Genomic DNA, 10,343 nt, shown 5'->3' with positions numbered 1-10,343 from the left:
TCAGGATCTCTTTTATCCCCAAAGTTCTTGCTTTGTTCTGGTTTGTGAGACTTGGGTGGGGGCTTCTCATGTGTTCAGGCCCAGCTTCTTTTATCTGATTCAGGTGAGATTTTTTTCTTTCTTTCTTTAAAGATTTGATTCCCTCTTAACTACTTTTTTCTGAGGGAGCTTTTCCAGTTTTTGTCCATCCTGTTTACATGTTTGCTTCATGGCAGCTTAGGCCTATCAGATTAATTAGAATTTCAGTTTCAGATTCTACATTTTTTTGGAGGATGAGAATTTACATAAGACAGTTGCAGTAAAGCAATTAAAGCTACATTACATCTTAAAAATGAAATCAATATACTTTCAAATATATAGCTGTTGTGTCACTCATGGTCCACTTGGTTCTGGAAATTTGAGCTTGTATAGATGCCCCACTCTTTCTTATAGCAGATGGGATCACTGTGGGGACTATCACAGCTTGAACAATTTATACAAGTGGCTTTCAGCAGCATCGAAGCCAAAATGTTCAAGGGAAAAATGTAACTGGCATTTCCTGAGATTTTTCTTCCATGGATAGTTTATTATTCATCACATTTTTATATCCTGTCTTTCCTTTCCATGAAGGACCATAAGCAATGTAGTTGACATTTTCTCAGCATTAGCCTCATAACCTTGTAACACAGATTAGATTGAAAGATACTAATCCCCCAAATATTAGTTCATCTAGCCTAGTTTTATTTTTTTTCCCCAATGCCAATGGCTCTCTTACTCTTTCCTTTTGCTGCATTTGAACCATTGTTAACTCAGAATGCCAGGGCTAGGAATTTCCATTGCTAAGCAAGTTGGTTGTTAAGTGAGTCATGCCCAATTTTATTATGGTTTTTTGCCATGGTTGTTAAGTGAATCACTGCAGTTGTTAAACGAACCATGCAGTCATTAAGTGAATTTGACTTTCCCATTGACTGCTTGTCCTAAGCTGGCTGGGAAGGTTGCAAATGATAATCACTTAACTCTGGGATGCAGCACCTGTCCTAAATATATGCCAGCTGCCAAGCGCCTAAATTTTAATCATATGACCGTGGGGATGCTATGACCATCATAAGTGCGAGAAACAATTGTTAAGTCACTCTTTTCTGCAACTTTGTAACTTGGAACAGCCACTAAACGAAGAAGTTGAGGACAGTCTGTATATCATAGTGAAACCCAGAGGTGGGTTTCAGCAGGTTCTGACCAGTTCTGGAGAACCGGTAGCAGAAATTTTGAGAAGTTCAGGTAGTAAAAATTCTGACTGGCCCTGCCCTCATCTATTCTCTGCCTCCCAAGTCCCAGCTGATCGGGAGGAAATGGGGGTTTTTGCAGTAACCTTCTGGTGGAGTGGGATGGGAATGGAGATTTTACAGTATCCTTCCCCTGCCACGCCCACTACGTCACGCCCACAGAACCGGTAGTAAAAAAATTTGAAACCAACCAAAACCCAAAAATGGTGAAAGCCCTCTAACTCTTCTTCTTCAGCGTCTTTTACCAATGCAGTCACTCCTTCTGCTTTACTCTACTCTAAAAGTCCACTTTACTCTTTCCTTTGACCTAACTTTAGTGGCTACTCCGTGAGCCACGACAGGGACCTCCGAGACGCCTAACTCCGGACTTGGCGCTCAGCCTCCCGCCTGTCGGAGATCGAGGAGCAGCGCCGCCACCCAGCCAGCCGCCGCCGCTCTGTCCCGGCCCCGCCAACTATTCGCGCCTTTCCACAACAACAAACCCTCCCCGCTGGAGATGAGTAAAGACAAGGGCGGAGAAAGCGGCTTCTAGGCCGGCCGACCCCTGAAGTCTCCTCTGCGGCTACCGACGACCGAAGCGGAGCTGGTTTTGTAGCCGAGCCGGGCGGGAGAAAAGGTGAGAGCCTCAGCCAAGGGGGGCGACGGCGGCGACGTTTGCCTGAGGAGTCGCCTCCCCACCCACCCCGTGCCCGCCCATGCTGCTTCCACTTCGGCTGCGGAGGGCCGTGCCCTCTTCCTCCTGTTTCTCTCCCGGCGGTAGCCGGAGCACACGGTCGTGAGAGGGAGCGGAGGCGCTTGAGAGCAGCGGCGACGGGCGAGGGGAGCAGAAGCCGAATCGCGCCCCGTGCCAAGAGGCCCGTCCGGAGGAGAGAAGATGCTGCTGTCGGTGCTGCTGCACACTTACTCCATGCGCTACGTGCTGCCCGCCGCCGTCATGCTGGGCACCGCGCCCACCTACATCCTGGCCTGGGGGGCCTGGCGGCTGTTCTCGGCCCTGCTGCCCGCCCGCTTCTACCACCAGGTGGACGACCGCCTCTACACCATCTACCAGAGCATGGTGCTCTTCTTCTTCGAGAACTACACCGGCGTGCAGGTGAGGGAGGGCGGCTCGCGGGCTGTGCTGAGGTTGGGGGACTCCGTTCTCCCGCTCGGCTCTCCAAGCCCGCCCCGTCCCAGCCAGAGAGGCCGGAAAGGGGCCGGGAGAGAGAGAGAGAGATGCCTCTGCAGGCTTCCCAGCCCGAGCAGAGGACGCTTTGTTGGGGCTGGTTGAGCGGCAGTCGAGAAGAGGCAGAGTCCACCTGTGTGCTCAGTTCAGACTCGACTAGCATTGCAAATACTGACAAGAGGAAGTTGGCCTCACTTGTCAGGGTCCTCTCCTACACCAAGGATAGTGAAGTATTGCATTTCAGGTTGTATTTTATCCATACTCATTTGGAATAAATTAACTGTGAATTCTTAGAGAGATATAGCCTTGTCTAAAGACAGGTAGTCCTCGCCTTACGACCACAATTGAGTCCAACATTTCTGTTGTTAAACGAGACATTTGTTAAGTGAGTTTTGCCCCATTTTACAACCTTTCTTCCCACAGTTGTTAAGTGAATCGCCGCAGTTGTTAAGTTAGTAACATGTCTGTTAAGTGAATCTGGCTTCCCCATTGAATTTGCTTGTCAACAGGTTGCAAAAGGGGATCACGTGACCAGCGGTCATAAGTATAAACCAGTTTCCAAGCACCGGAATTTTGATCATGTGATCATGGATATGCTACAAAGGTGGTAACTGTGAAAAACGGTTATAAGTTACTTTTTTCAGTGCCATTATAACTGAACAGTCACTAAATGTACTGTTGTAAGTCAAGGACTACCTGTACAGTTCTATTTGCAGAGGCTGATCAGGCATCCCACTTTATTATTTTTTTATTTTTCTTTATATATCAAATTTAAAAACCACCCATTTCCATCTCACAGCGGGATTATAGATGAATTCACATTCTCAGTCATTCTTACTATACACAATTGGGTATAATTGGGCACAATTTGAATATCAAAGTTATATGGTAATAGCATAACCCATCTTTAAGAATTGAAATAAATATATATAGGGATACATGTTGGCTTAACTGTAGTAATATACACATGATGACTTTTGCAAGAAAACATGATTTTTGAAATTAGATTTCATTTAAAACTCCACTATTGAATCACAGAATAAGCCTGTATATCTGTCGGTGCCTTTGATTATATAGTTTCAGGCTATATGTATTTATTTATTTATTATTGCAATTTATATGCCGCCTTTCTCCCAAGGGACTCAAGGCGGCTTACAAAATGACAATTTCCAATACAAATTACAACAAGATAAAAATTAAAATCAACACCCCAATTAAAACAGTTTAAAATTATAACAGTGTACACCCAACGGATCAGTTGAGTTGACGGAAGAAGAAGAAAGAAACAAAAGTTATGAAGAAATATGAAGAAGAAACAAAAGTTAACCCTTGGTTTTAAATTTATTTCTATATAATTAAGATAACTAAGTACTTTTTCTCCTTTCCTAGGTAATTCTGTATGGTGATTTGCCTAAAAGTAAAGAGAATGTGGTATATATATCAAATTATCAAGTAAAGGTTTGTACATTGCTGGTTTCTCTATAAGGCATTTTATGTAATGTTAATAATTATAACTCTGCATGATATGCTACATAGCATGGGAGGATCTGATGCTAAAATAATAATATAGGATCCAGATTGGGTTGGTCGTTAGGTCCCAGTGACCAACCCAAATTGGATCCCGCAACATTATCCTGGGACATATATATTCACCTTTATTCATAAAATAATAATTATAAACATATAGGGGGTGAAGTAGAACTATAGGTAATCTTCACTTTATGACCATGATTAGTTGTTCAGAGTCTTGGTTGTTCAGCAAAGTGGTCAATAAGCAAGATACCCACAACTGTTTCACTGAACAACTGCAATCCCAGCATTCCCCACTGTGCCGTTGCAGGATCTCACATGTCCTTAAGTGAACTGAGCCCCTCTCCATGCCTGTGTAGTATATAGTATATAAAAATACTATATCTCAATAAAAGGAGCCAGATAAAACAAGTATACAATAAATTAAAAATGTTAAAGGCGGGGGAGGGTCTTCAAGATGCTAGCCAATCCCAAGTTTACAAGCCCCATGTGAATTGGCAAACTCTTTCAAAAGGCCACGGGAGTGGGGGCTTGTCTCACTTCGGAGGGGGGGAGGGAAGATATTCCAAAAATAAGAGACAGCAGAGAATGCTCTTTTTCTGGACTCCACAAGTCAAAATTCTTTAACCTATGGGATCCGTAATATACCTTCTCTGCCTGAGAAATGGGCTGATGTAATGGGCATAACACCAGTGGTGAAATCCAAATTTTTTTACTACTGGTTCTATGGGCGTGGCTTGGTGGGCATGGCAGGGAAAGGATACTGCAAAATCTCCATTCCCACCCCACTCCAGGGGAAGGATACTGCAAAATCCCCATTCCGTCCCCACTCCTGGGGAAAGGATATTGCAAAATCTCCATTCCCACCCCACTCGGGGGCCAGCCAGAGGTGGCATTTGCCAGTTCTCCGAACTACTCAAAATTTGGGGATTTTGCAGTATCCTTCCCCTGGAGCGGGGTGGGAATGGAGATTTTGCAGTATCCTTCCCCTGCCATGCCCACCAAGTCACGCCCACAGAACTGGTAGTAAAAAAAATTGAATTTCACCACTGCCAGCACCCAATGCAGCTCACACAACAGAGGTGTTGCATGTGCCATCTTTAGGGTACCCAAACTTTTATGAAATGTATTTTATGCCCATCTCGTATGCAACAACTCTGGGTGGCAAATTTTTCTCATAGCCGCATTTTGTCCCAGCAGAACCTTCCTTTTTCTAGTGGCACAGTAGTTAGAATGCAGTATTGCAGCCTAATTCTGCCAATTGCCAGCAGTTTGATCCTGATCGGCTGAACATTGACTCAGTCTTCCCTCCTTCCGAGGTTGGTAAAATGAAGAGCCAGATTGTTGGGGGCAATATGCTGACCCTATAAACCACTCAGACAATGCTGTAAAGCACTGTGGAGCAGTATATAAATCTAAGTGCTATTGCTATTCAAGGGTAGTCCCATGTAGAACATTTCCAAACTGGAAATGACCAGGATCTGAGTGGCTGAAAGAAGGGCTCCCAAACCAGGAATGACATAACTGACTTCTCAAGCAGGAGCCATGAATCCAGGAGGATCCACAAATTACGCACCAGGATCTGTCTGGGTTAGTGCAACCCCAGCAAAGACCAGAGATGATGAACTCTTAGATACAAAGAAGCCCTCCCATACACTCACAGCCACTCCACCCTACCATGGTTCAGGGTGAAGCCTGTTGTTCCCCATCCAGATCCTAAAACCTCAAGGTATGGCAAAAGAACGTCCAGAGCAGCTTTTTCCCTAAAACTGGAAAACAAAAACCTTCATCTCCAAGTTAGCCAAGTAAAAACTTGTGCAAGAAAATGGAGAGTGCTGGGTCTGCGCAAGCTTTTGCTGTCCTTCCTGTAGCCCAGCTAGGACTTAAAAGGCTAGCCCAATGTTTCTCAACCTTGGCCATTTGCAAATAGGTGGACTTCAACTCCCAGAATTCACTTGTGGTTGTAAGTCCAGGACTACCTGTACAATGGGTTACCATTGTGAAATATTAATTAGGTTAATTGAATCCGGTGCAAATGAGTTTTAAACTAACAGGTTGGAAATAATAGCTGTGGAGTACTATTGAACTACTTCTGAACCAGAAAATTCTTCCACGTGGAACTTTTTGTATCACTGATTAGCTACTTTTTGTGAACCAACATTAAATACTCCTTTTGTAATCTATTCAAGGTAGCTAAATAATTTGGTGTCTGATATTTTCATTTTTTAAAATGCCCTCTTTAATTCAGCTTTTAAAAGAAAATTTGGAAAACAACCATCTATATCTACCTAGTTCTATATTATATTGAAATCTTGACCTTAGTGAAGTAGATTAAATAGCACATTAATAAATTGTATTAATTTAAAAGTTGAGAAGTAAGTGGAGAACAAAAGTGAAAAGACTAAAAAGAGAAGGAATGTGATTGTGGAAAGGTTATTTTACTTTGTATCTGAAAAGCTCCGTTTTTAACTTCAGCAGTATTTGTTTTTCATGGAAGAGAATTGCCATTGCATATACCAAGGATGTATTATGTTTGTAAATATTTGTGTTCTGGGTTTGCAGTTGATTGGATTATAACAGATATTTGACCATCAGGCAAAATGCTTTTGGACATACTCAATGTGTTTTGAAAGATAGATTAAAATGACTTCTTTTGTACAGCTGTTATTTTTCTCAGGTAATTCTCTTTCTGCAAATTTATTTGTTTATTTGTTTGTTTATATAGCTGCCCATCTCACAGAAAACTTTGTAGTAATGTAAAGTAGCTAAGAATTACTGCTTATTTTTGATACAATTGATTCTGCAAATATTTGGAAGTAAATCCATTAGTTTCAGTAAAATACCATCTCCAGTAAAGGACATGGGATCTTATCTTGCTGAGGCATAGGGCATAAGCACTATAAATAAATATATCTTAGTAATAAATTACCATTGCATATTTTGAAAAAAAATAAATAGAATATCATTTTACTTTTCAAATTAATTGATTTTGTTTTTATGTTCCAAAAGAACTGTATGCTTGGTTTTCAATCTGATTTAGTTCTCCTCCCAATCATAAACATAGCTTACCCCATCTTCTACTCCACCCTCCCCTTGTTAACTGAAACTCACCTTAATGTGAATGTTTTTGCCATAATAAATGGCTAAAATTGCTACAGTACTTTCATTGTGCTGCAAGATTATCTTCGTTAATGCCCAGAAAAATGCTAAATATTTCAATCCTAATTAGATTTCCTTTGATTTAGAAAGTAAATTACATAGCACTCATTACAGCCAAGCAAATTGGCATCATCAATTTATGTAGCCATTGAACCAAACACATTTTAGGATTCTCATGTAAGATATCTATTTTAATGTTAACATCTATTTCATTAATGTCAATAAAGCAAAATAGAGTTCTCTTACAGAAGAATGAAGCAAAACAGTTGAACACATGCTGGATATGTTAAATGTGGCAATATACCATAATTGATAATAGATTTAAAGAAGTTGAATCTGTAACACAACCTTGCTTGACACTTCAGAAAACTTCAATTGGTGATGTGCAAGGGAACATCTCATTTGCATACTGAAATTCTTGTAAATATTTTGACAAGAATTAAAGGGTATATTCTACATTTGTGCCTCCTAATTTTATCCATAGCTTGCTTCCATCATTAAACTAAGATATATGCTAAAATAGCAGTGCCAATATAGATTTTACTTTTGCTATAACGTACTTGTTAATTCCAAATATTAACAATGGTCAAATGTTGAAAAATAGTTGTAAACCCAGCTTTGTTTTTCAGTAGAATATGCTCCCAGTTTATGTAATGGTATATAATTTAGTAGCAATATTAATAAGGATAAATAATCTGTAATTTTAGGGGTTTGTGATCCCTTTTTTGTGAAGAATCAAATGATTATCCCCATATTAGATCTCTATCACTATAAACAACCATTTTTCATCCTGCATGAACTATTTACTTACATAAATTCTTACATATTTTTTTGTTTTCAACTTAAACTTGATGGCAGATTTTGTTCCAGTAAACTCTCAAAGTTCCATTAGATGGAATGATTGAAATTTATAAACATACACTTAGCAGACTACAATTGCAGTGGTTAAATTAGTGAAACCCCTTTTATGTGGAGATAATCTGGCAATGTTCTTCTATTTTTATGCAGTTTTCCTATTGTAATTCTGATAATTACATAGTGGCTATTTATTTATTGTGTGTGCACACAATTTTGAGCTATTGACTGGACTAGTCATTATAAACAGTCCTTCCCTTGTCCTAAAGAGTAGGACTCCCATTTCAAAATTCATCCTAGGTCTATTACTATAGCCTGCCTGCCTGCCTTCCTCCCTCCCTCCCTCCCTTTTCCCAACAACTCTAGGAATAGAATAAAAAATAAAGATTTTTAAAAAATTAATAACTATTTCTGTCCTATAACTCTCTGGCATTCATTTTCAAAATACTGTCATTTTTAACTCTGCATCCATTTGGCCAATAAGTGAAGTCACAGTGTCTTTCTCGTTGCCTGTGCAGCTTCAATAGAATCAGCTGCTGCATGGAAGATTTTTTTGTCTTTTTCCCAGAAGGGGAAACTGGTAAAGAACATCACATGTTGTTTGATCACATCAAAAACTCTATATAATCCAACATCCTCTTTCCTACATTGACTGTCAGGTGATAGTCCTGTTGCTGCTGATTGTCACCAGCTTTATATCCTACATGGCTCAAAATGGTAGAAGTCATGTATACTATAAAATACATGGAAGTGTTGATTTCATGCATGATTTTATCTGCATTATTCTTTTTCTTCTTTTCTCTTATATCTGTAGCTACAAAGGAATTCGATGGTACAGTATTTTTTCCTTATCTATTTCATTTAATTTTTCTGAATATTAATTCAGAACAATCCTAAACATACAGTACATGATGACACAAAACATTTTTTTTCTTTAAAGGCACGTGGTGCAGATTTGAAAATAATATATTTTTATGCTGTTTGGGGAACCACAAGTGAAATAACTCAGTGGCTGAATTAATAACTCAATGCTGGAAATAGTGCTTGCTGGTATTTAAGAAATAATATTGTACTGGCTTATGAGAAATCTGCAGTGCCAAGTGATATGTATATTTTACTCTCATTTTTATGCCCGAACCCTGTGCCAGATCTGCATAAACACGAAAACACTTCCTCTTCTTCCTGTTGATGCTGTGGTAGTGATGTCACTCGCACTCAAGTAAAATTTCCCTGTGACAGTTGATTACAGAATTGTGATGGAATGTATATTTCCTACCTCTAATAAACATCCTGTTGTGGAATGTGTGTATGTTCTCAATATGCAAAAACAGAACGTTAGTTCAAGGAAAGCACACTAGTAAACACATCTGAAGCTTTGGTTTTGATCCACAAAACAGGTCCTTATTGGTGGCGTAATAAGTAATGTTTAAAAATTAGTAACAGATCTTTAAAAAAGATTCTTTGACACAGTTTCATATTGCTTCAAAAAAATACGTGGATGAAGTGATGGTATATCTGTATCAAATATAGGGTTTTGTTTTGTTTTGTTTTGTTTTGTTTTGTTTTGTTTTGTTTTGTTTTGTTTAAAAAATACATTCTCTGAAGAAAAAACAGAGCATAAGGGAAACAATACGCTTGATTAGAAAATTGCTGTTTCAGACAAAAAAAATGCAATCACATGACCACAAAATGCTGCAGCCAGTCATAAGTGTTAGCAGGTGCCAAGCACCTCAATTGCAATCATGTGATATGAGGTGGCAGTGTGACGGTTATCATAAGTCACTTTTTCAGAGGCCACTGTTACTTTGAATCATTACACATCATAAATTGAGGACTGCCTGTACTCCCTTTAAAAGAAATGTATTCCTTTCTGATGCCTCTTTTTCTTTTAAAAGTTATGCAGTGTTTCAGATTACCAGTTCCAGGCACAAAAATCAGATTGAATAACCTGACAACAGTTTGAGTCATTTCATTTTTTTATTATTATATTTATGCTTTCGTGTCTGAAAAAATTGAGGGTCGAATGGATAGGAATTCTCTGAGTTGAAGACTATATAACTGTGAAATTTCCCTGTTTTACTGATAGCTGGAAGGAGACAAGTTTACAGGATTCAACAAAAATAATAATTGACAGCCTTGTTTGTTTTTTGCAAGAGAGGTGGGAAAACGGCATGATGACATTCACATTTTCCATTTGTTTTAGAATTTTATTATGACCAGCAGATACAGCTTTGCTTATTCTTGCTATTTGATGTATATAAGTGTGCACCTGTATGGAGCAGCTAATCTCTTCCAAAATGAGGTGCTTTCCACAATGAAGGCAATTTAGTCCAACTGCCATTCAAAAAGGCTTGGCTGACACAAAATAATGT

The 10,343-nt window shown here is 39.5% G+C and overlaps 1 protein-coding gene across 1 annotated transcript; it reads left to right on the top strand.

The window, feature by feature from the left end:
- The first annotated feature begins 1,992 nt into the window (after window positions 1-1,992).
- Window positions 1,993-10,102, top strand: LOC139308633 (1-acyl-sn-glycerol-3-phosphate acyltransferase epsilon-like). Its single transcript, XM_070932312.1, has 4 exons — window positions 1,993-2,355; window positions 3,817-3,885; window positions 8,786-8,803; window positions 10,058-10,102. The coding sequence occupies exons 1-4, from the start codon at window positions 2,137-2,139 to the stop codon at window positions 10,100-10,102; spliced, it is 351 nt and encodes a 116-aa protein (XP_070788413.1). The 5' UTR covers window positions 1,993-2,136.
- The last annotated feature ends 241 nt before the right edge of the window (window positions 10,103-10,343 follow it).

Source organism: Pituophis catenifer, unplaced genomic scaffold (genome assembly GCF_029215685.1).
Source record: "Pituophis catenifer annectens isolate HBS135680 unplaced genomic scaffold, rPitCat1.0.hap2 SCAF_1, whole genome shotgun sequence".
NCBI lineage: Eukaryota > Metazoa > Chordata > Lepidosauria > Squamata > Colubridae > Pituophis > Pituophis catenifer.
This window is presented reverse-complemented; position numbering and strand designations above follow the sequence as displayed.

What these genes read in the sequence shown, in the direction of transcription:
- LOC139308633 (XM_070932312.1), top strand. Translation starts at nt 2,137, where the DNA reads ATGCTGCTGTCGGTGCTGCTGCACACTTACTCCATGCGCTACGTGCTG. An exon ending in AGAACTACACCGGCGTGCAG is followed by an intron (nt 2,356 to 3,816) that starts GTGAGGGAGGGC and finishes CTCCTTTCCTAG; the next exon opens with GTAATTCTGTATGGTGATTT.